The sequence below is a fragment of the Alosa alosa genome, chromosome 7 (genome assembly GCF_017589495.1).
Source record: "Alosa alosa isolate M-15738 ecotype Scorff River chromosome 7, AALO_Geno_1.1, whole genome shotgun sequence".
Lineage (NCBI taxonomy): Eukaryota > Metazoa > Chordata > Actinopteri > Clupeiformes > Clupeidae > Alosa > Alosa alosa.
The window spans coordinates 18,854,410-18,881,204 of NC_063195.1; the positions used below are offsets into that span (position 1 = coordinate 18,854,410).

General features: G+C 43.3%; 1 protein-coding gene across 1 annotated transcript in view; it reads left to right on the forward strand.

The window, feature by feature from the left end:
* Positions 1-12,545, forward strand: part of jag1a (jagged canonical Notch ligand 1a) — a 43,443-nt gene extending 30,898 nt beyond the window's left edge. The window contains 14 exon segments of the mRNA XM_048248333.1: positions 124-288; positions 4,158-4,173; positions 4,175-4,269; positions 4,672-4,785; positions 5,137-5,250; positions 6,182-6,298; positions 6,546-6,573; positions 7,120-7,205; positions 8,059-8,172; positions 8,825-8,934; positions 9,361-9,588; positions 10,711-10,842; positions 11,326-11,476; positions 11,867-12,545. Of these exon segments, the coding sequence (XP_048104290.1) occupies positions 124-288; positions 4,158-4,173; positions 4,175-4,269; positions 4,672-4,785; positions 5,137-5,250; positions 6,182-6,298; positions 6,546-6,573; positions 7,120-7,205; positions 8,059-8,172; positions 8,825-8,934; positions 9,361-9,588; positions 10,711-10,842; positions 11,326-11,476; positions 11,867-12,528 (2,132 nt within the window). The 3' untranslated portion in view covers positions 12,529-12,545.
* The last annotated feature ends 14,250 nt before the right edge of the window (positions 12,546-26,795 follow it).

A 26,795-nucleotide genomic window follows, 5' to 3' on the forward strand; every position in this document is an offset into this window, starting at 1 on the left:
ATCAATTGATCAAACAATCAGTTCATCTCTTACTAGGTGTTCTCATTTGTCCCCAAATGTCCTCCCCTAAATCTTTTCTCCCGTAATGTTGTTCTTTTTTCTCTCCCTTCTCTCTCTCCATAGTGATTGACAGCTGCACGGTTGCCGTGGCATCCAACAGCACCCCAGGCGGCATGCGTTACATCTCATCGAACGTGTGCGGCCCTCACGGCAGCTGCCGGAGCCATGCTGGCGGTCACTTCAGCTGTGCCTGCCACGTTGGATTCACTGGCACCTATTGCCATGAGAGTAAGGTCACATCCCAAACCAACACCACTAGTGTCCTATAGTATCCATGAGAGTAAGGCCACATCCCAAACCAACAACACTAGGGTCCTAGATAGTATCCATGAGAGTAAGCTACATTCTAAACCAACACCACTAGTGTCCTAGATAGTATCCATGAGAGTAAGTTACATTCCAAATCAAAACCACTAGTGTCCTAGATAGTATCCATGAAAGTAAGCTATGTTCCAAACCAACACCACTAGTGTCCTAGATAATATCCATGAAAGTAAGCTATGTTCCAAACCAACACCACTGTTGATTTGGAATGTAGCTTGTATTCCACAACTCCATAACACACAGTGTCCTAGATAGTGTCCTTACAAGTCTACTGCCACAAGAGTAAGGCCATGTCCCAAACCAGTATCACTAGACACCTAGCTAAGTGTACTAGGCTGTTATCCCAAATCAACATTACTTGCCCTAGGTTTCTTACTCACTTTAGTGTCCTAGGTCAAGTCACGTGAGTCAGGTGGTGTCACATCTCAAATGTTCATCACTTACCCCATAGGCCAGTGGTCCCCAAACTACGGCCCGCCAACTCATTTTGGGCGGCCCCCCAAAACATGTCCGTGGTATATAGCATCTGGCCCACACGGGAGTACGACATCGTCAAACTATAACCTCCGTAATTTCCCCATTCATTCTCTATGGCGAGTCTTAACAGTACACATGTAATACCCTTTTTGTCCACTAGTGGTTGTGGCGCTGTTTCACGTTTGCCATCAAAAACGGAATGAAATGTAGGCCTACCTGCAAACAATGTAAGAGGCGCATCAGTGCTCAAAGTATTCTAAAAGTTTATCAATTATTTGTTAATAACTAACTTCTATTCAAGTCATATTTCTGGTACTTTCTGGGATAATTATTTCTATTTTTTATTCACACGTTCAAATGTTCACATACAGAGTTCAAAGTTCTCATCAGGTGAGTGAAAGTTAGAATGGTGGTCATTTCAGTTGTGTTTGCCAGCACTTCATAAACCTCTCATAGTTTGATAACTTTAAATTATTTGTAGGATGTGCTTGTTCACAACTTGAGCTATGTATGCAAAGAAAACAGAGTCTTTTATTAGTATTATTTCATTTGAGCTACATTTTACACTGATATGGCATGGTGGCAACATAAACACAGCTAGCAATGGTATTAAATTGCAGTGATGATTAAATGTAATGGAATATTCAACTAAGGTAGACTGCTGTTGTTCACAGCACTAAGTTATTTATGGTTGATATACTCCGAGTCTCTGGCCCTCTCTTAGAGCCAGGCACAGTGAGCTGGCCCTCGGAAGAAAAAGTTTGGGGACCACTGCCATAGGCTGTTTATCGGCATTGGCGCAAGAGTAGAGCCACATTCCAAACCTTAGTCACTGACTGAGTAGAAGACAGCCAGGAAAGAAGATAGGAAAAGGGAGACAGAGAGAGAGAGAGAGAGAGAGAGAGAGAGGGAATACAAACAAGTGAGGGAGAAAGAGACATCCGGGGAGGAAGAAAAGAAAAGTGAGAGGGGGAAGAGGAAAAGGGAGGGAGAAAAGGTACGAAAGGCAAACGGAGCAGACAACGGGACAAAGGGCAGCCAGGGAAACAAACTACGACAATAAGCACTGACTGAGAAAAACAAAACGGGTTGAAGAGTGAAACGAGAGGTAGAGGTAGAGAGCGGAGAGAAACAGACAGATAGACAGAGAGAGGGGTGAGGTGAAGGGGGAGAGTGTGTGTGTAAGTGAGTGTGTGAGTGTGTGTGTGAGTGTGTGTGTGTGTGTGTGTAAAGGGGATTTTGGGGTGGGGGTTCAGGGAGGGTTTTGGGTGGATCCCCAGTCTAGTGCAGTGGGTCCAGCCAGGAGGCTCCTGAGGGGATGGGCAGAGCTTGGCTGAGTGGGCTGTAGATCACTTTAAAAGCCCTCACAGAGAGAGAGAGAAGGGGGGAACAGAGAGGGGGGAAGAAACAGAGAGAGAGAGAGAGGAAAATGAAGAGAGAGAGAGAGAGAGAGAAGTGAGGGAGAATGAGGTGGAAAAAAGGAGAGGGAGAGAGAGAGATAGACTGAGGGTGGTTTCAGAGGGTGGAGAGAAAAAAGCTATGCAAAGCAAAGACTGTTCGAGAACAAAAACAGATAGACAGCAGGGAGAGAGAATGGAGGAGAGGCACAGCAGTAGATAAACACTGGGAAGGAGAGAAAAACGATAGAGAGAGGGGAGAGGGAGACAGAGGAGGGCTCGGCATTAGATGACCTCTCCACTAGTCAAGGAGGTTATCTGGTGCACTGGCAGTAAACTTGAGGCCTACTGTCTGTCAGACCAGGGGCTAGATTAATCACGGGGCCCGGGGCTGTCAGAGCTGTCAGGGGCCTAGCTGTCGAATGACACCCCTACGGCAGTGAGTCTGCCTGGACCCTGGGCCCCCCCCTGGGCCCTAGCTTCTCGACTGTACTGACTTATTGATGACAGCTCAAAGATAGCCGATTCATTCTCTGAATTCATGTCTGTGTGTTTGTATGTGTGTGTGTGTGTGTGAGTGTGTGTGTGTGTGTGTGTGTGTGTGTGTGTGTAAAGGGGATTTTGGGGTGGGGGTTCAGGGAGGGTTTGGGTGGATCCCCAGTCTAGTGCAGTGGGTCCAGCCAGGAGGCTCCTGAGGGGATGGGCAGAGCTTGGCTGAGTGGGCTGTAGATCACTTTAAAAGCCCTCACAGAGAGAGAGAGGGGGGGAAACAGAGAGGGGGGAAGAAACAGAGAGAGAGAGGAAAATGAAGAGAGAGAGCTTAGAGAGAGAGAGAAGGGGGAGAATGAGGTGGAAAAAAAGGGAGAGAGAGAGAGAGAGATAGACTGAGGGTGGTTTCAGAGGGTGGAGAAAAAAAGCTATGCAAAAGCAAAGACTGTGTCTGAGAACAAAAACAGATAGACAGCAGGGAGAGAGAATGGAGGAGATGCACAGCAGTAGATAAACACTGGGAAGGAGAGAAAGAGAAACGATAGAGAGAGGGGAGGGGGAGACAGAGGAGGGCTCGGCATTGGGGATGACCCTCTCCACTAGTCAAGGAGGTTATCTGCGCACTGGTGTAAACTTGAGGCCTACTGTCTGTCAGACCAGGGCTAGGATTAATCAGGGGCCGGGGGCTGTCAGAGCTGTCAGGGGCCTATTGCTCTAATGACACCCCCCACGCAGTGAGTCTGCCTGGACCCTGGGCCCCCCAGCCTAGCTACTTCGACTGTACTGACTTGATTGATGACAGCTCAAAGATAGCCGATTCATTCTCTGAATTCATGTCTGTGTGTGTGTATGTGTGTGTGTGTGTGTGTGTGTGTGTGTGTGTGTGTGTGTGTGTATGTGTGAGAGAGAGAGAGAGAGAGAGAGAGAGAGAGAGAGAGAGAGAGAGGATTAGTCTGTGTGAGTGAGCATGATTGTCTGTGATCATTAAAAATAAATTGACTGGTAGATAATTGTGCATCCTTGCTGGACCTTGCTGGTCCTATGTGTGTGTGTGTGTGTGTGTGTGTGTGTGTGTGTGCGTTCGTCCTCCCTTACCTTTTATGACCTGAGACATCAGTCAGTCAGGGCGAGGAGGAATGTTTGGGTTGTGTTGTGAAATCCTCTGGAAGGTTGGGTTGGCAGCAGCACTATTTAACATACTGCTGCCTCTGCAGCCTTATCTGATGGGTCCTTAACATCTGCTGTTTTTCTTTGTCTTCCTCTCATTCTTCCTTTCCCTCTTTTTTCTGTTCCTATTTTTCCCTGTTTCCATCCCTTTGTTTGCCTCTTTTATTCGTTTCTCTTCTCCTCCTTTTTTTTCTCTCTCCCTCTCTCTCTCTCTCTCTATCTCTCTCTCCATCTTTTTCTCAGACATCAATGACTGTGAGTAACCCGTGCCGTAATGGGGGGACGTGCATAGATAAAGTCAAGGACTACCAGTGCATATGCGCATATGGCTGGGAAGGACAGAATTGTGAGACCAGTGAGTTCCTTTTCAGTCTCTTTTTTACATACACACACACACACACACACACACACACACACACACACACACACACACATACACACACACACACACACACACACACACTGATGTATACTCTCTCCAAAACACACTTACACACTCGCAAATCAAGCATTCATAAACCAGTGGAGACACAAAGCAGGGAAAGTAATGGAAAAAGTCTCCAACATGGTTCAAGTTTCCATATGCAGGTACATAAAGCTCATACGGTACTCCACATGAGCTCATTTAGAAAGCATTTCCAGTGGGAATATAAATACTGAAATTGAGGTCAAAATAAATGAGGGGTTCTGTTTGTATTTATTTTTGTATATATTTGGTCACCTTTCTTATGTACCTGTCCACTCTCGCCTCTCACAGACATCGACGACTGCAGCACCAACCCCTGTAGGGACCGCGGCACATGTCGCGACCTCGTCAACGACTTCCTGTGCGAATGCCACAGCGGCTGGAAGGGGAAGACCTGTCACTCACGTAAGCGCAGCCCTGTCCCCCGTCACTCATGTAAGCTCAGCTCCGCCCCCTCACATTGCTCTAACAAAGATCAGACAGTTCAGATGCAAACCAGGTTTACATGAGCAACACAAGCTTCAAAAAATGCTCTAATTGGATAATTGCATGACTTCATCATTTAAATTAGGGCTCATAGTTATTGACTAAATAGTGTGCAATGTAATGAATTGTTCATGTATTTCATAGAGGGTATTTCAGTATTTCCTACTTTTCCATTGCAATGTGTAATTTCCTCACTGGCTGGTCTTGAACTCGGGCCTGGTGCTAAGCGTCGTGACAATTTTTTATTTTAATTTTTTTTTGCTTCACCAGGTGAGAGCCAATGCGACGAAGCCACGTGCAACAATGGTGGGACGTGCTACGACGAGGGAGACACCTTCAAGTGCACGTGCCCTCCAGGCTGGGAAGGAACCACCTGCAATATAGGTAAGGAACCTTAATGGAGTTCGTTAAAGATCAGTACTCAGGCAGTAGTATAGTGCGAGTTCAACCTGAATACACCGAAGCACTGCAGAACGTGTCTAGACAAAATGCAATGGTCAGAATCGGAGTTCACTTTCACTGTCCGTGTGTGTGTGTGTGTGTGTGTGTGTGTGTGTGTGTGTGTGTGTGTGTGTGTGTATGTGTGTGTGTGTCGGTTCATTGAAGAAAAATTTAGTTCTGGCCAAGTATGTGTATCGACTCAAGGAATTTAGTTCTGGCCAAGTGTGTGTTTCGACTCGTCAATTCAGTTCTGGCCTGTGACGTTACGACCCTTGAGTGTGTTCTCAATGGACGGACACACCAGCATTGCCATTGGCCTAAGTGACTGTTAGACAGAGTACAAAAAGTGTTCCATAGCTATGGAAACCCATACGTTTTTTAATGATAGATAAGATCATACAGTAAGGTTACCACAGACGATTTGGTCAGTACCCACCGAACCAGAACTGTACTCTAGAACCATAACAACAATCTTCTCAGTTACGGCTGGTCAGCCAGAATAATCCGGAATCATCTGTTAACGGCACACTGCATGTAAGTCAAGCCCTGAACAGAACGTGAAGAGTATGAGAGAGGAAGGGAGGGTGAAAGAGAAGAAAGATAAAGAGAGTGTGAAAGTGTGAGAGAGAGAGAGAGGAGAGGGAGAGAGAAACACACACAAACATGGAGGAACTCAGCGGAGGTTCGTTTTGAAGTCACCTAACCCCCCCTCACTTCACCCGGCCCCCTGAGGCCCAAGTTCCCGCCGAGCACTGAAGAAGTTTGTTTGTTTGTTTTTTTCCCCGCTCTCTCTCTCTCTCTCTCTGTCTGTCTCTCTCTCTCTCTCTCTCTCTCTCTCTCGTTTATGTTCCCTTCCTCCATCGCCTGACCACAGCCAAAAACAGCAGCTGTCTGCCCAGTCCTTGTGAGAACGGAGCCACCTGCGTTGTCAGCGGCGACTCGTTCACCTGCGTCTGCAAGGAAGGCTGGGAAGGCCTCACCTGCACTCAGAGTATGACATCATTTCCTGTTCATCTGTTGTTATGATAATGCTTGATAAGTATATTGATATCCCCGAATACACAAAGCAGCTGAATGCAGAATATTAATTAATTTACGATGTTGTTTTTTTTTCCAGGATTTTATGGCATTTCTTTTTCTAGTATTTTACAGTAACATTAACAGGACTGTTAAATGTTTATTTTTAGTATGTGTTTCATTGCTGTTTGTTTATGGTGCCTCTCATGTCTTCCCCACAGACTCCAATGACTGCAACCCACACCCCTGGTAAGTCCATCCCTCAAAGCATATTAGTTCCTGCACACACACACACACACACACAAATTCTGTTTCTTTCCCACACACATGCACACACACACCCCACCCTCAGGAATGTGTGTGTGTGTGTGTGTGTGTGTGTGTGTGTGTATGTGTGTGTGTGTGTGTGTGTGTATATATATGTGTGTGTGTGTATGTGTGTATATATGTGTGTGTGTGTGTGTTTGTGTGTGTGTATATATACACTTGCACTCTCACTCTCCCCAACCTGCTGCCAAGTCCCACACGTGGGTCCCAGACTGCTGCCTGTTTGTCTGAATGTTTTACAACCAAACATCATCGGATGCACTCATTATCATCAGTGCAAACAGAAAACACACACACACACACACACACACACACACACACACACACACACACACACACACACACACACACACACACACACACACACTCACTCCCCCTGCCCTTCCTCAAAGAACAGCAGCACAAGATCCTCTTACTCAAATTGGCTCATGTCGTTCATGTCAATTGACCTATGTTTGTTGTTCACAGCTACAACAGCGGGACATGTGTGGATGGAGACAACTGGTACCGCTGTGAGTGTGCTCCAGGTTTTGCCGGACCAGACTGCAGAATAAGTAAGACTCTAATCGTTACCCTTGCCACTAATCCACTGTGCAAATTTTATTTTAGTCACATACAATGTGCTCACACTGTACATTTCAACCGGATCCGTTTGTTGAGCAATGTGCTCACACTGTTCGTTTGACTGCTCACACTGCAAGACCTCTGACAAAAAAACAAATCTGACATGCCAGAAATCCAGTCAGACATAGTGAGCCTGCTCAAGCTACTCAACAAATCTGATAGGAATTTGGCCCGGAGTGAGACGTTTGTCGAATCCTTTTGATTCGGGGATAAATTTGTGTCACAATCGCACAGTGTCTGTTCAGCTTTACACTCCTGGCATGTTTAGAATGTAGAAGAAATGTCTAAAGAATATGGGTCCGTTGATTGTAATGTGGAATTTTAGAATGTTACATTGCTGCTCATGGCATTCTTTTACTAAATTGTTCCAAACTTACCTGCTGAAGTGCACTGGGTTTGGAACTGGCATGGGCCTGGTAAGGCATTGACATATCCATTCCAGCTACTATCTGGAAAGGGGAATGTTCTTCTGCTTCTGCTTGAGTCACTAATGGTCCCAAATGAAGTTAGCATGCAGCTATTTTGGGGCTGCAGTCATTTTGAAGCCCCCATTGGATTAGCCTGTGCATGACAAACTTGGTCTTTGTCAGTGGCGGGGTCGGGGATGCTGAATTTATCTATAATTTCTCTTAATTTTTCGGCTGTCTTGTATTGTCTGTTGTGGATAGACTGAGGTCACTTAAGGTCATATAGTCTCATCAGACTTTGGCCACTGGACTTAAACTTGGACTTAACATTACATCATCAGACAGGCAGTAACAATTTCTTCATCTTCATCACCAGACATTAATGAGTGCCAGTCTTCACCCTGTGCGTTCGGAGCCACCTGTGTGGACGAGATCAACGGCTATCGCTGTCTGTGCCCACCTGGCAGAACAGGACCCAAGTGCCAAGAAGGTAGTGGAGCACTACAACACAACACAACACAGCACAGCACAACACAACACAGCACAGCACAGCACAACACAGCACAGCACAGCACAGCACAGCACAGCACAGCACAGCACAGCACAACGAAGCACAACACACCACAACACAGCACAGCACAACACAACACAACACAACACAACACAACACAGCACAACACAGCACAGCACAGCACAGCACAGCACAACAAAGCACAACACAGCACAGCACAGCACAGCACAGCACAGCACAGCACAACACAACACAACACAACACAACACAACACAGCACAGCACAGCACAGCACAGCACAGCACAACACAGACTTTGACAAATAAGGGCTATGAGGACATGTTTTGGTGAGTAACCTCTCCTCCTTAACTGCCCTATCGCTATGAGCTGCGAACCGTCGCACACTACCAACACCGAGATCCACGTAGCCATTGTACATACACACTTTTCAAAGTGTGTAGAACTCAAGGTATCTAAGTATTGTTAAGTTTGCTTGTGTTTTTTTTAAGTGACCACAGGTGGGCAGGGGAAGGTTGTTTGAACAACAATGACAAACAGTGATGAATAGTGTCTTGTGGTTGATGTGGTACAACGATCCTTTAACGACAAGTCTCTGCTGTTTGGTGTTTCAGTGACGGGACGGCCGTGCATCACCAGCACGCGGGTGGCTGCTGACGCCACCAAGTGGATGGAGGACTGCAACACCTGCCAGTGCCACAACGGCAAGATCACCTGCACCAAGGTAGCCCTATGACACGAAACGCTAATTCTCCCTATGAATAGAAAAACACCAACACAACTTTGTCAACTTTGTTAAAACTATCTTCCTAATAGTGAGTTGTACTCTAGCCTACTGTAACTAGTGGCCAATGACCACAGAAGATGTTTACTGCTGTGTAAGTGCATTCTGAGCACAGTCAGTTTTATTGACCATATGTAGGCTAGTTGGGGCTTTTTCTACATAACAATCCTAAGTCTATGCTGCTCTCTCTCTACAGTTCTTGACACTATTGCCGTTTCCTGCCTATTTGTGTGTGTTTGCTAAATGCTAGTTGGGAACTTCTTGTCTCCACGTTCAACACTTCTATCTTGTTAGCTCTGGCTACTGTCAAACTTTAGCTACATCGCTAACTTCTACCCCTCCTCCCTCTCCTTGTGTCTCCTCCAGATGTACTGCGGGCCCAGAGCCTGCCGCGTCCACGCCAAAGGTCGGTCGGAGTGCCCGGTCGGACAGACCTGTGAGCCCGTGAGGGCCGAGCGTTGTTTCGTGAAGCCGTGCGCCAGCCAGGGCGAGTGCTGGTCGTCATCCCAACGGGGCCAGCTGCGCGCAAAGTGCCAGCCGGAGGGTAACTGTGCCAACGTGACCTTCACCTTCAACAAGGACACCATGCCCAAGGTCAGTTACAAGGTCACAAATCATGCAGATTTTAACATCCCTTCCATTCAACACTGCTGGTTAAAAAAAGTAAATCGTCAGTGTACTGTGTGTACTGCCTGAATTGGAGCCCGAAAGAGAAAACCTTTTAGAAGGTAAAAATGACACATATCACACAAGTTAGCTGGCTCAACTTCCTTGTTGTCCAACGCTGCATTGAAAAAGTGCATCGTCAGTATTGCCCATTGTCAAGTTAAGATGAAAAAAATGACACTTATTTAAGTTACTCTCAAATCCTTTTCCTTACCATGAAACAATCACAGTCAATGTCTTCCTCACTCAAATCACACATTTGTGATTTAACAACAAAACATCAAAAGTGAAATGGAATGTTTGCTATTATTCAAAAAAAGGAAAACTCCTTGCTCAAGATGCAAGACAAGGCAAGTTTAATCATATAGTGCAAGTCATACACAGAGGCAACTCAATGTGCTTCACATAAAAAAATATAAGAATAGTAACTAATAACAATAAATAAAATCATAAAAGTACCAGGACGTTTTTCCTTCTTGTGTAATATTCTTGCTAGTTGTATTCATGGCCTTTTCCTTTCTGTCATTTGAGTCCGAAAATTGCAACATGGAGTTTAGGTTTTATAACAGTCTAGTCTACTTCACGAGACATTAGTCTCTCCCGTCCCTAGCCTCTGTCTGGTTTTGTTATGTTGTTTGCGGATGAGCTCGGAGAGAGAGAGAGATAGGGGACGGATCACAAATCACGGATCACTATTTCGCTTTTATTGCCCTCAACTGAGGAAATTCCTCTCCACTGTTCATTACAGGCGGGTCAGCAAATACAACAGAAAACACTTTAGGCCTAGTTAGCTCGGCTTGCAGCAGGGGACAGTCTAGGGCAGGATATTTAAGTGGCTAAGCTGGCTACGTGTCTTGGCGCAAAAGCAGCAGGCTGTTGCGACTAGTAGATGCCATTGGGGTTTGCTTGTGTTTTTCGGTTGTTGTTTTTTTTAGGAAAAAATTATTTTTTGTTTAATGACTGTGCACTGTTTCCCTGATGTTGCTGATTGTGGTTGAGGTTCACCTCTGCATTCTTGTGTGTGTGTGTGTGTATGTGTATGTGTTTTAGGGCGTGACGGTTGAGCACATCTGCAATGAACTGAGGAGTTTGTACGTGGTGAGGAACCTCTCCTCGGAGTACCCTATCGCTATGAGCTGCGAACCGTCGCCCACTGCCAACAACGAGATCCATGTAGCCATTGTACGTACACACTTTTGGTTGTCCCAGAGCAGGCACTGAAAAATTATAGAGATATGCAAAAAAAACAAACAAAGCATTTATGAGTGTTTGTAGAACTTTTGAACATTCCCAAAGGTCACTAAGCATTGTTAAGTTTGCTTGTGGTTCTCCTGAGGAAACTGTGCTGCAACACACAAGGATTCTTCCATCTGGTTTACTCTTAAGTCGTCTGGCAGCTGTCTTGTAACACAAGGGAAATGATTCCATAAAGCAGAGTTATCTGCGTTAGCCAGGCAACTGCACTAAGTAAAAGTTGAAACAGCATTATTTAACTTAAGTCCTATTCCACATTGTGTTTGTGTCTGTTTGTGTGTGTGTTTACATGTGACAGTTATTGGTTGGAAACTCAATTCAAACTTTAGCTTTGTGGAACAACTCAATGTATAATACCGACTTTAATGTTTGTGTGCTTTGTGTAAAACGATTGTTTATCATTATTTTTAGTCGACAGAAGACCCGAGGAGCAGTCATGGCCCGATCAAGGAGATCACAGATAAAATAATTGACCTGGTGAGCAAGCGCAACGGCAACAGCACCATCATCACTGCCATCGCAGAGGTCCGTGTGCAACGCCGACAGGCCCACAGTCCCACCGGTAAGATGACTACATGCTCCGTCTGTTTCTGTTGTGATGAACTTGTGTGTAACGACATCATGTGGTCTTAGTGCTGATGACTTAGTGTGTGAGGTTGGAATTCTTTGTAGTTTTGAGTAGGTTCCTTTTGCTTTTTGTTCTAAGGATGTTCTTCATTGCTATAGTCATGGCCTGCATGCAACAACAGATACATGACTGTAAACTGAGTAATTCGGTGTGAAAATGCATTAGTAGTCTTTGTGTTGTCCAATAAATAACACAATTAATTAACTATTAAATACTAAGTGTTAAATAAATGCAGTCCATTCTCTTAGTTGATTCTTAGTTGTTTTTTGAAGGATTCTAAGAGGTTCTTTGTACTCAGTCGGTTCTTTCTCTGTCACCCAGCAGACTACCTGGTGCCGCTACTGGTTTCCGTGGTGATCGTGATCTGGGTCCTGGTGCTGGCGTCGGCGTTCCTCTGGTGCGTCCGGCGCCGCCGCAAGCAGAGCAGCCACGGCGGCAGCTCGCCCGCCAACCCGGTGTCGTCGTCGGGCTCTGGCTCGTCGGCCTCATCCTCGCTGGCCACCTCCGAGGAGAACAACGCCGTCAACAACGCCCGCGAGCAGCTGCACCAGATCCGCAACCCCATCGAGAAGAACGCAAACGCCAACGCCCTGGCCATCGCCGTGGCCGCGGCAACCGCCGCCTCCACTGCTGGCACGTTGGCGCCCGGCAAGGACCTCCCGCACGGTGGCGACAAGAACGCCGTCGCCAAGAACACCCAAAAAATCAGGACAGCGGCGGCACTCAGCAAGCCCGAGGCGGCAGGCGAGCTGTCGGAGGACGAGGAGCTGGCGAGCGGCGGCGGCGACAAGCGTCTGCAGAAGGCGCGGTTCCCGCTGCAGCCCGCGTACACGCTGGTGGACCGCGACGAGAAGAGCGCCAACGGCACGGCCACCAACGCAGCAACCGCCGCGACGGCCAACAAACACGCCCACTGGACTAGCAAGCGAGACAACAGAGATCTGGAGTCACAGCAGAGCTTAAACCGTATGGAGTACATCGTATAGTCACCCAACCCCCACCCCCACCCAACCCCCCCCCCACCACCACCAAACCCTACCGCACCTTCTGCACCCAGTTAAAGTGTAACGACAGGTGGAAAACAAGGCACAACAACAACGGAGAATGAGTTGGTTGTTAGCAGGAACTAGTAGGGAGAAGGCCTCCCTGGTGTCAGAGAAGGCTCAGAGAGGGCCTCGGATGGTTCCCGTTGGTTCCTGTTGGTTCCTGTTGGTTCCTTAGAAACCAAGGTGTCACATTCATGAGAGTCAGAGATGATCATTTTTATGAGCTGAAAAATGACAGCTAAACAAACAAAAAACAAACAAACAAATAAACAAACAAGCAAACTCAATCAACTAAACAAAACAAAAAAAAAAAAAAACGAACAAAGTAAAAAAAATAATACGTTTGTTTTCACTTATATCCAGACAAGCCAGCTCACCCTGGCAAACAAAAAAGAAGACAAAAACAAAGCAAAAGCAAATTTAAAAGGGGTCGCTGTGATCTGTCAGATCTTCAGATGTAGATTAGCACATCTTCACTGCGGTGCTCGTTTCACCGGGGATAGACGCAGAGTCTGGTTGATCTGGTTTATGGGCACACACTCTGGAGCGCGAGGGGGGTCAAGATGCGACTCTCGGCATGGCCTTAGATCAAGGTCAAAGGTCATATCGACCTCGGCTATTAGTGTCAGACAAGCAGTCAAGAGAATAGTGCCTTCCTTACACCTATGCCACAGCAACCATTGGAGAGAGTTTATTATTTATTGTTATGGTTTTTATTATATTATTTCCTCAAATTTTGCTTTTTCTTTCGATCTTTCTTTTTTTCTTTTTCGTTTCTTTAGGCGGGCAGGCCGGTCAATCTGATGGAGTCAAAGTCAGCTGTTGCTGGCATTATGAAGAATTTACATGTCAAATTTAGAATCTTTGTGTAGATATGTACATATTTTTTAAAAATTAATCATTGTGTATATTTGATTTATTAACTTAATAATCAAGAGCCTTAAAAATATCATTCCCTTCTGTGTTTTTTTCCCTTTCCTTATTTATATGCCTTTGTTTAGATTGGAAGGTTTGACAGCTTTGTAAGCTTGCGACTTCTTATTTTTGACAGAAAATATTGTTTCAACATTTCGTAAATGCCAAAAGTGTTCTTGAGACAATAGTTTATTTTTAACGATAGAATGGGCATTTGTTTGCCTGGAATAATACACACACACACACACACACACACACACAATCTCTTTCTCTCTCACACACACACATATACATACACACACACTCACACAGACATGCACACACACACAAGTACACAAACACACACACACACACACATACAGATACCACATGTTTTGTACAATGACTGTTTTGAAACAATTTCTATGGATTGTATTTTTTTGCCAGGACTGGTTTGTAATTATGTATATGTTGATGAAGAGCTGGTTGGGGTAGAGGCATAATTTGGGGGTGGGGGTGACCTTCGACCCCAGTGTAGAAATAAATGTGGCTGCTTTTGGTATGGGAGACCTGGAGAACAATTTAGACAGGAAAAGAACACACATTTTTAAGGGAACAACATTGTACCTGGAATGCAGCGATTTATGTGTGTGTATGTGTTAAATAAATCATTGACATCATTTTTACAAAATGACAAAATGATTCAAACTGAAAATGAACTCTAAATCAAGTGAGGATGAATCTATTATTGATTTCCTCTGTTTGTAAACATAATTTCCATTGAGCAAGAACCATTTAAATACTTAGAACTGAGATATACAAATTTAAAATGCAACAACAACAACAAATGTCCCTATCTGAGCGCTCTTCCCCAGAGGAACTAAATTGTTGATGCGCCACACACACAGGTCTGCCTGTTTAGTGGTTTCACCCCACTGGGGTACTAAAACTCTTGATTGCCGTGTGCCAGCTGACCCCTCACCCGAGCGTTCAGAGCGCTTACTGCTCACACAGAACACAAACCAAACCTTCATAACCGAACATTTGAAGCGAATTTGCCCAGGCCATTTGTTGGCTTGGCTTATTGAGAAATGTGAAGTACAAAAAAACAAAAAAAGCGTTGGCAAGCGTTTCACATTGTGATATTGCTTTTCTGTTAGGGCTGTCACTAAGATTAAAAAAGAAATACCCCAAAGCAATATCTCTGGGCACGACTCTGGAATTTGTCACCTATTGCTATGTAATTCCACAATGGCTTCAATGTTATGGACTGTTCAAGACAGATATCACTTTACATTTCATCTTTAAACTTGAGAATGAGTCCATGTTGTTTCTTGGAGAAGCATTCCTGGCAATAAGTCATGTATTGTTGTATGATTTTTGTTTTGTTTTTGTTTTTCTTGTCATGGAAAGTAATATTTATTAAATATTTTGTATAAAATGAGAAGTGCTGCTTGTGAGTGTTATTGATTTTGTTTGGTTTGGATGGTTAGTACAGGTATTCTTTCTCTGTGTGTTTGTGTGTGTGTGTGTGTGTGTGTGTGTGTGTATGTTTATGTGTGTACTGTATATGCTTCTGTTAGTGTGTGTGTGTGTGATGTATGTGTGTGTATGTGAGTGTGCGTGTGTGTATATGTGTTTTTGTGTGTGTGTGTGTGATGTATGTGTGTGTATGTGAGTGTGTGTGTGTGTGTATATGTGTGTGTGTGTGTGTGTGTGTGTGTGATGTATGTGTGTGTATGTGTGTGTGTGTGTGTGTGTGTGTGTGTGTGTGTGTGTGTGTGTATATGTGTGTATGTGAGTGTGTGTGTGTGTGTGTGTGTGTGTGTGTGTGTGTGTGTGTGTGTGTGTGTGACCTGCCATGCCCGCTGCAGAGAGAGGAGCTCTGCCCGCACCCACATTCCCTCTGCCACAGTGTAACAGTGTAACAGTGGTGACTTTGTCTCTGTCTAGACGTCCTAAGGCCACGCGAACCTCCCAGCTGACATGTGAGAGCATTTAGAGATGGACCGAGTCTTCCCTCCCTTACTCTCGCCCTCTCTCTCACACTCTCTCTTCCTCTCTCTCCCTTCCTCTCTTTCTCTCTCTAACGCTCTCTCTCTCACACACACACACACACTCTTGTCCTTCCTCTCTCTCTCTCTCTCTCTCTCTCTTCTCTTGCTTTACTCTTGGCCTCTCTTTTAATCTTTCACTCCTCTTTATTTTTCCTTCTCTCCTTAATATCCCCCCTTTCTCTCCATTTATCTCCCTCTTTCTCCTCCCATCTCTCTTCTCCATGTCTTTCTTCTTCTTTCTCCTGCGTTTTCCTCCCTCTCCTCTTTTCCTCCCTCTGCCTCTTCCTCCTCCTCTCTTCCTCCTCCTCTTCCTCCTCCTCTCTCCTCTCTTCTCCTCCTCTCTCCTCTTTTCCTCTGCCTCTTCCTCCTCCTCTCTTCCTTCTCCTCTTTTCCTCCTCTCTCCTCTCTTCCTTCTCCTCCTCCTCTTCCTCTTTCCTCCTCTCTTCCTCCTCCTCTCTTCCTTCTCCTCTCTTCCTCCTCCTTCTCTTCCTCCTCCTCTCTCCTCTCTTCCTTCTCCTTTCTTCCTCCTCCTTCTCTTCCTCCTCCTCTCTCCTCCATAGTCTGCGTGGGAACAGCTGAGCCAGTCTCACATAAACAGCATGAGATGTGCTCACAAAGGCAGCCGGCGCAAACAAACAAGCCTCTGGAGCAACACGTGCCAGACTCTTTCTCTCTCTCCCTTTTTTTTCTCTCTCTCTTTTTTCTCTCTCCATCTCCTTTCTCCAACAGATGAGGACTTTCTCTCTCTCTCTCTCTCTTTTTTCTCTCTCCATCTCCTTTCTCTAACCGATGAGGACTTTCTCTCTCTCTTTCTCTCTCTCTTTTCTCTCTCTTTCCTCTCTCTCTTTTGTCTATCAAGAGATGGAGCGTTTACTCTCTCTTTCTTTCCTTCTCTCTAGAATGGATGTAGGTCTCTCTATCTCCTTTCTCCAACAGATGACTCTCTCTCTCTTTTTCTCTCTCCTCTTTTTTGTCTATCCAACAGATGGAGGGTTTACTCTTTCTTTCCCTCTCCTCTCTACAATGGATATAGGTCTCCATCTCCTTTCTCCAACAGATGAGGACTTTCTCTCTCTGTTTCTCCCTGTCTCTATTTGATCATACAGTTTTGAATGTTAAAAGTAAATAAACGTTTTTGAGAGGTGGATAAACTCTAATAAGAGGTGGGTAGGCCTAAACTCTATTTCTGAAATTTCAGAGGTGGATAAACTGTGTTTACTCAAGCGTTTAGCCTCCACTACATCCTAATTTAGCTCATAGACCTATTCCCAGCTTCGTAACAGAAAGGTAATATTTGACTGTAAGCTATACAATGTAGGCTATAGATATTTTTATATCATATATAGCCTACACAACCAAGGGACGGAAGTTATCCTCTGAAAGCAGGGCATCTTCATATTTAGTGTTGCGTCGGGTTAGCGTAAAGAGGTGCAGAAGCACCTGTTTGTTTTTTTTTGACTGGCAGTGCCCAAGATCAGATGACAATACGTGCGGAGTTGAATAATGAGGATAAAATATAAAGGTAAGGCAAACAATAAAGGAAATGTTTAAGCCATTGGACATTATTGAAAGAAAATGATAGCAAACATATGCAGAATGAATGAAAAATGACCCGGCGAACTAGGCTACTTTTCAGCAAAAACATAGCCTACCCTAAAATAAACGTTAAGTCTACATGACATATCACGCTTATAATTTAGTCCTCTGTTTTGTAGGCTAAATCAGCATATTACCCTGGGTCATATTGAAAATGTACAGTAGCCTTCTGTACCATAACATACAGGATTATAGGCCTAGAGGTCTTTCCTTCATAAGCTAGGCCTACCCATTGTTTTTTCTACAAAGTAGGCCTAGCTTACTTACAAACATACAAAATGTTGATTATTCACATTACTGCAAGCAAAAAGAATGAAAGCGAGCAGAGGACAATGAACATGGATGCATACGATCTCTTTTCAGAAAGCTTTGCTGGAAAAACATATTTAGGTAAGCTATTCAACTGACGATATAGGCTAGTTAACATCAGATGGCATAGGCTAGGCCTATACAATGTTTTCAATATATAATTTTACATAAGCTACAGCTTTTAGGCCATTTATTTCATTAAAACATATGCTAATGATATTGATGAGGGGGTGTTTACAAGGCGGAGACCTAAAACCATCCGGTTGCGCACAAGTTGACGTTCATTTGTGATTTATAATAGGCACATCTGGAAGGGGGCGAAGCATCGCGTTTTTGTCGCGATCGTTCATTTTCTCTGAATCACATGTACGATCATTTCAGAAATGATCTAAGATCAGATGAAGGATGATTTCTACGCAACCCTTTTATAAATGAGGCCCCAGGACCTGTAGGCAATAATCACAGGTGATAAAAACACAACAGGGAGTGACTTTAGTAATCACAGGTGATAAAAACACAACAGGGAGTGACTTTAGTAATCACAGGTGATAAAAACACAACAGGGAACGCTAATTCTACCATGTGCCAGTGAATATTTACACCTCTGGGCATTTATTGAGAAAAATGACTTGGATAAACAAGAAGCAACACCAGATGATCCCAGTAAGTAAGTTAGCAAGTAAGTCTTTATTTATATAGCACATTTTTCTTTTATGCGCAGAGTGCAACCCAAAGCGCTCCACACACAGACATCAACAAATAAACAAGGAAATGAACGAATTGAAAAATAAACATAAGCAAGATGCACAAATCAGTTAAACGAGAAATGTGCTTGTAGTGTCACATTGCATCCTTTTTTCTCTAACTGTGAAGTTAGCAATGGAATCTAATTTCTAATTGATCATCTTGGTAAACCTAATTCTGAGATACAGACTCGATGCACCCGGCTGTTGGCAGTGAAGTTTTCTTCACTTTCTCAGTTTGTAAAATACAAGCCTGAGCCATTGCTGTGGCTGGAGATAATGATATGTGTATCATTCCAAGCCAAATGCTTGTGCACACCCACATGCAAAACAGAAAGATAAGGACAGATTCATACATGCACGCTTAGACTCACACACACACACACACACACACACACACACACACACACACACACACACACACACACACACAGTTTTCCTTCCCACACATCTTCTCTCTCTCTCTCTCTCTCTCTCTCTCTCTGTCTGTCTTATTCTAAGACTTTTCTTCCCACACACACCTTTTCTGTACACACACACACACACACACACACACACACACACACACACACCTGCCCAGACGCTGAGGCTACTTTCTCCAGAGCCACTCTCCGGTGTGCCGCCAGACCCCACCCTGTCCAGAGAGAGCACCCTCTGTGATCCCATACATACACACACACACACACACACACACACACACACACACACACACACACACACACACACACACAGCACTATGAGTCACACACATACAGTAATCAGCACACACAGCAATGAGTCACAGAGAGAGAGGGAGGGAGAAGGGGATAGAGAGAGGCAGGAGGAAAGAGAGGATAGAGATATGAAAAGAAGGGGAGAAGGGAGAGAGAAAGAGAAATAAATGGTGTGGGGAGAGAAAGAGAGAGAGAGACAGAAAGAGAAGAAATAAATGGTGAGAGAGAGAAAGAGAGGGGGAGAGAGAAGAAATAAATGGTGAGAAAGAGAGAGACAGAAAGAGAATAAATAAATGGTGTGAGACAGAAAGACCTTGTGGGAACTTAAGCTTTTGCGTCAGAGTATCAGTGTTAACTAAGGAAGAGTCCTAATCTCACACACCAATCATTCAACACATGAGCCTCTGGGTTCCTCATCACAGAAGATGGGTGATGTGTGTGTTGTGTGGAATGTATTGAAGCTTCTCATAAACCCTCTTGCTGCATTTGCAAATGAACTCTCTCCTCTCTCTCTCTCTCTCTGTGTCTCTCTTTCTCTCTCTCTCACTCACTCACTCTCTCACACACACACACACACACACACACACACACACACACACACACAAACATGGCCACACATGCAAAACCACATATGCCTATATGCCAAAGACAACAAATACAAACATGCAGACAGAAAATACAATGTGTGCAACATGGCTCTGCTTTAATCATGGTTTGGGTTAGACAATTATCTCTCTCTCTATCTCTCTCTGTCTCTCTTTCCTCTCTCTCCCTCACTCCCTCTCTCTCTCTTTCTCTCTCCCTCACTCCCTCTCTCTCTCTCTTTCCTCTCTCTCCCTCACTCCTCTCTCTCTCTTTCTCTCTCTCCCTCACTCCCTCTCTCTCTCTCTTTCCTCTCTCTCCCTCACTCCCTCTCTCTCTCTCTTTCCTCTCTCTCCCTCTCCCCTCTCTTTCTCTTTCTCTCTCTCTCCTCTCTCTCTCTGGGCAACCTCTCCCAGATCTGGAGCCCTCCAGCAGAAGCGATCAGCATCTGTACACCCATTTGAATCTCTTATTGCTCTGAAACACGAGACCGTTTGAAAGGGTGCTGTTAAATACCAAATGCAGCCAGGCAGTCGCTGTGTAAAAGGGTTAGCCTACCACTAAACGCAAGAGTAAAGGAGAAGAAGGGGGACCCTCGGTGTGTGTGTGTGTGTGTGTGTCTGTGCGTTTGTGTGTGTGTGTGTGTGCTGTCGTGTGTGTGCGTGTATGTGTGTTTGTGTGTGTGTGTGAGTTTGTGTGTGTGTGTGTGTGTGAGTTTGTGTGTGCGTATGTGTGTGTGTGTGTGTGCGTGTATTCATGTGTGTGTGCCCCCTTGGTCTTTAATCGGCCGTGGTCACGCCTAATATGCTGCCTTCCGCCCCTGGCCTCGCAAAGGACCAAGATGAGGTTTATAATTTCAGCGCGTGAAAAGAAAAAAAATAATAAAGATTGACGGGCGCAAACACAAATGCAACACAAAGGGCATGGTACGACAGTGATAAACTGCCATCTGGATTTCACGTCTGGACCTCATCTCCCCTTCATCAAACAGCTTTGTAAAAAATCCTAATATGATCCTTGTTGGCTAGAATTAAATGGGATAGTATAACTGTGTTTGGTATGCCACTTCTCTCCTGCATACATTTGCTGACAATCATACCTTCTGCAAGGCATTACAAGCAAGAAACCAGAAACAAGCAGAAACCATAGAGAAGCACTAGAGATCACTGATAACATCTATATGGTAGATAGATGGATAGATACTTAGATACTTTATTGATCCCAGGGGAAATTCAAGAGTAGTGAATAAGGTATAAACCCAGCGAAGAGGCCAGGGGCTGCAAGTGTGACAAAAACAGTTCCTTGCCTTAAAGAAGATATTTCATGATTCAAACGGAGAGCTAGGTTTTTGTTTCACTGGGCATGAGTCAACTAGAACTCCTTTTATTGGTTCAAACCGCTTTGTTTCTGAAGGGTGGGAACACACACACACACACACACACATTTGACCAGTTTCAAGTGTTTTTCAGGGTTGTCTTCAACGATCAGTAAGCACAGTATCCTTGAATGAAAAGTGTCTTTGTTTCCATAATAATCCTCTATTTGTACATTTTCAGTGGCTGTTGCGACGGGTGAAATCTTAGTGTTGGTTAGTGCTGCAGGCCTCGTTGTTGAAGTGTGGGAACACACAAACACACGCACACACACACACACACACACACACACACACACACAGAGGTACAAACAAACACACACACACACACACACACACACACACACACACAGAGGTACAAACAAACACTCAGACTCACACACACACACACACACACACACACACACACACACACGGTTAGGCCACACACTCCTCTGGTAGTCCGTGACTCACTCCCTGTGCTGCTGGCTTGAAACTGGAGACTTCCACTGGACATGCTGTCAGCGGAGATTTGGCAAAAAGGCTGAATAGCCGCTCGCAGATCGGGTTTGGCAGGGAAAATCACCGGAGCCCTGTTTTCTCACCAAAGGACGGGGGCAGTGTGGGCAGCCTGACCGCAGCACCATCAGCTGTTGTTCCATAACAAGACACCAACCAAGTAGGACTTGTTGTCCACATTGGAGCGGTGAGAAACCGTGCTTCTCATGCAACAATTACACCATTTTTGAGGTGTGTTCTTATAGACAACTAGTTTTTTTTTTTTTTTTTTGTATCAGCTCTAGATTCATACAGATGAAACAGGGTCATGCGAAGGACTGATAGACCTGTTGTTCATCCTACTTGATGATACCAAATTTAGTTTCGTCAAACAGCTTGATCCAATTGTGTCTGGAGCGCTTTGGGTTGCAATCTGGACATAAAAAATGTGGTATACTAATAAAGACTTACTTACGCTTGATGGTGTTTTATGCCACCTTACCCTAATGGTACATCCGATGGTGTTTAGGCACCTTATCCTAACCCTAACCTTAAGCAATGCCTAACCATAGTGCCTTCCAGGCAGCGCTGCCTTGAAGACAACATTGGGGGCATAAAACACCAAGAAACCTTACTTACTTACAATTCATACTAGGCTTTGTAAAGTATCTTGAGACATGTTCATAAGGAATGGTGTTTTCTAAAACTGATAGTTCCGGTCCTTGATTGTGATTGGCTGAATTGCGTTCGATGCCGTTGTAAAATCCAGCAAAGATACACCTTGACCTCATTTCATTATATATTACTGCGCTACCATAACTTGATACAAAAGTTAAAGTAGCTGCGTCTCGACGTTGCTTGGCAACCATTCAGATAGAGGAAATATATTTCTTGGCGGAAGAATGATTATCTAGGAATAACTCGTTATATTTCTAGTTGCTGTGCCTTTACTTTATGAAACTTTGCCAGGTATTTATAGTAATAGTTTTAGAAAAGCAATAAGCCACTTGAGTCCGTAGGTTACACTGATTCTACAACAGCTAAGGGGAGTTTTGCCTAACAACGCAAAACTCCCCTTAGCTGTTGTAGAATCAGTGTAACCTACGGCCTCTCGGGGCTTATTGCTTAAATATATGTGAAGTTGAATTTAATTTAGTTGTAGTTGTCCATTCTAACACAGCTCTCTCCATGTGGTGATCTTGCACTGTGTTTTATTTAATGTACTGGTATTGTCTATCTGTGTTGTAATCAGGGCTTTGAACCGGTTCAAGGAACGAAAACGAAAACCGGGAACTTTTTGTATTTTACAGGGAACAGAAACGAAACCGGAAACGTTATTATTTTTTATGTTCTGGAACAGGAACACTTATTTAAAAATAATGGTAACCGGTTAATACCGGTTTTATTTCGTTCCTCGTTGCCTAATTAACTAAAAAAAAAAAGCAATTATTTTCCTGCGCACGTTACCATGACGGCTGTGGTTCACTTCCTGTGTGACATCACATCAGACATTCGCTGACTGAATGGAGAGAGAGCGGTGGATTACAAAGTCTCCACTCCACATTTTAAATAAGAGGTAAATTACGATATTTGTCGACTCCACGTTAATGATGGACTAGCGAACATTTGGCTAAATGGCCTTTCCCCCCGACAGTTGGAATTTGTTGTTGCCCGAGTGGCATAACCACGTGTCTTAATAATGTGGTTACGTTTGTGTGGAAACACAAACGTAACCACAACAATAAACAACACATTTCAAATAATTGTAGGCCTATTTAATTATTATTATTATTAATAATATAATTATTATTATTTAATAATGGTTGTAATATTATTACATTTGGTTTAAGCTGGATGAGAAAGATGTGACATAATTCTATAGCATTAAACAGCTGACAGGAACAAAATTAACCGTTCCGGGAACAGTATTTTTTTGTTCTAACCGGTTCGGGAACGTCAATTTATTGGTGGAACTCATAACCGGAAACGTTATAATTCCGTTTCTGTTCAGAACGAACCGATTGGAAAAAAGCCCTGGTTGTAATACTGTCATCATTTATTATCTTGTGTGTTGTGTTGTTGGCTGTGTGTTTAATGATACCTAGCTGCAACTTAATTTCCCCCTATAGTCAGGGGGCCTATATGGTTTCTGTGGGTTTGAAATGTTAATTTTTGGAAAGTGGTTGGACTGTCTTTAGAGGTCATTGAACATGGAGAAAAATTATGTCTCCATTTTTTTTTTTTTACCTGTTTCAACCCTATTTTTTTTTTATTGTATATTTCACTGTAATTAACACCATAAATTTCGCCTAAATCACTGGCTATGTTGAATAAAGTTCACAAAACAGTTATTTTCAACAGTATGATTGTATGTCAGTATTATGATTGTATGTCAAACAATTAGAGATAAGATCAGTAACCAATCAGTTTCACCAAATACACATTCCATTGCTGAAAGATAGCAAAAACATAACAGAATCACAGATGAGACCTCGAACAACATTTAATTAATTTATATACAACATATTAGATCTCACCTCCACAATTTCCTCATCAAAATCTACAACTAGTCTACTATTCCTACACACCTTCTTAACCTCCTGAGACCCTGCGTCCTCGTATGAGGACATAACATTTAGGCTTTGCAGGACTTTCTACTTCAATATTCTGAATACATTTCTGTTGCCCTCATATCATGACAGTTATTTGTACCAGTTAGTGGTAATAAAAGCACATTACACTATATTGGGAAAAAACAAAATGGCGTCGATATCAACCTAAATGTTTTATCAGCGGGCACATGACAACTGTCGTCATGGTAAAGTGCCATTGTAATTTATGGGGTTGAAACTTGTTTATTCATGCTTATTAACAGTTCTAGTATGATATGGCATACATTTTTTACATTTATTTTTATTGTAACACATCAGGAAGCTTTTATCTTTTATGTCCTCATTTGAGGACATCGGGACTTAAAATGTGTGCTTCCAGATTGCTTCCACATAATAGACCTGGTGCTAGTTCTAAAAGTTTAGCAGTTTTCAATACACACATGCACACACTCACACACTTTGCATTGTTTGTTTTTTGCATTTTGCACTGTTGTTTTCACACAGTTTTGTCAACTAAACTTAAAATAGTTTTTTTTTAATTATATGTTCCAATGAATATGCACATTTTACTAAATAATGCGCTTATTTGTTGTGCACTCATTCTAGTACATAGTGTGCTCATTTTACTAAATTGTCCACTCTTTTTAGTAAATAGTTCACTCATTTTACTAAACTGTGAGCTCATTTGACAAAAATAGCTAATTTTTAGCAAAAATGCTAAATCATGCTCTCATTGTACTAGATTGTGCACTGAATTTAGCAAATGATGTGCTCAGTTTTGTAAATAGCGTGCTCATTTTATTAAATTGTGGGCTCATTTAGCTAAATTGTACTTGCATTTAGCTAAATTACACACATTTTTAGTAAAATGAGTGCACATTATCTTGATATACACACAAAATATATTGCAATGACACCTCCAGGGTGCCATACTATCACACACACACAGTTTGCATTATTTTGCACATCCTTGAATTTAGTGTTTAATTTCATTGTTTATGTTTTTGTTACTTTAAAAAAGTAAAAAAAAGTAACAGTAAAGTATTAATACTTTTGTTTTACTTTTAACTCTGTTCTATTCCAATGAAATAAAGAGTTACACTTTGTTACACAATGGCGATTTAGTTGTGTTTTATGGTAAAATAGACCCAATGTCCTCAAATGAGGACATCACTTTTCTCAAAAACTACTTGATGTACAGAGGTGAAATTTATTTAGTATACTCATGAAGCCTTAATAAACCAAAATAACTGAGATAAATAAAAAATGCATTCAAATTTATACCCCGGGTCTCAGGAGGTTAAGACTGCTCTCCCCTTCCTGGATAATGTTTTGCTCTTGATTATAAATAATTCAATGCTATCAGGGCATGTACCGCAGCCCATTTACTCCTGAAAGGCCTGCTAAAAACGCCTATAGAATCCTATGGCATTCTAGACTAAATAACCTTATTTCCTAAGGGTTTTCTGAAAAAATACTAAGAATTGTCAACGTCTACCAAATCCTTAATATCTAAGCCTCTGTAAACCTAGAAACATGAAATAAAAAGCATGCTGCGCTACGCAGCAACCAGCGGGAGAGTCCATGTTGCGCTATGCAGCAACACGCGGGAGATAGAATGTTGCGTTGTGCAGCATCCAGCACAAATGGGTTAAGACATCTGTTATTAAGCCCTCCTATTAAGATCATACCTTCCTAACCGTCAACAATTTGTACAGGTCCATAATAAACCATCTACCCAGATTATGGTAAAATATGGAGTGCCTCATGGCTCAGTACTGGGGCCCCTGTTGTTTAGCAGATGATACACAACTATACCTCTCCATAAAACCTGATGAATTAACCTGTTGTAAAATAACTGCACTGTAACATTATAATCGTTGGCTGATCTGTGATCACCAATCTCCATACTCTCTCATGGACAAAAACAAGAAATGTGGCATATGTCTCTAGTGATGGGTCATTCACCAGTCCACACATATCTGCCACTGGATACATAGCCCAAAATCTGTTTCTTTTAGAATATGTGTGCCATCACCTGACTAACAGAAAGAGACACCTCAGAATATAACTTAACTAGACTGTGCCACCATGAACTATGAAAATGTGCTTGCTCAAATGTAGAAGGCTAGAAGGTCACTAATATCACCAACCATAAAGAACAGAGCACTATGTGCTTCAGGTTATTCGATATTCTAAATTCTATAACTGCCAGCTAAACAGCCAACTGTCACTGCTAGTGTCTCTCTTTCTCTCTCTTACACACACACACACAGACACACACACCTGTCTGTTTGTCTATCTGATCCTTTTACCCTTTCTTTTCTTCACACTTACATAGGCTACTGAAGGCCTTACAGACTTCAGCTGATACTAGCTATGTAAAAGTCTATTAAACTTGACATGATCTCTGCACTTTGTGCTCTGAGGGCCCTATCATGACATTCTAAAGTGCATCGTCACTCGTCAAAAGTCTATTCAAATTTAGTAGGATGTCCAGTTCACATTGGGAGGGGTTTTGTTATCAAAAGTGGAGCGCATGGCGTAACAAGGTGTTCCTAGGTCTTTTAATCAGTCATATGGGTGTGTTTGGGGCGTAACATCATTTTAAACCAATGAGAATGACATCTGTCATTCCCTTTAACGGCGCAACGCGCGATATGTCAAATAAATGCATCTGTATTTTGGCATTCAACGGCACATTTGAAGGAGACTGCTTGCGAGACCGTATGGAATAGTCATTCTTAAACCATGCTTTACTAAAACCTAGCATAGCCTTCATGCATTTGCACTCCTCTATTATTTGAACTCATTGGCAAAGTGAAACTAACTTCACCATGGTGTCAGTCAAC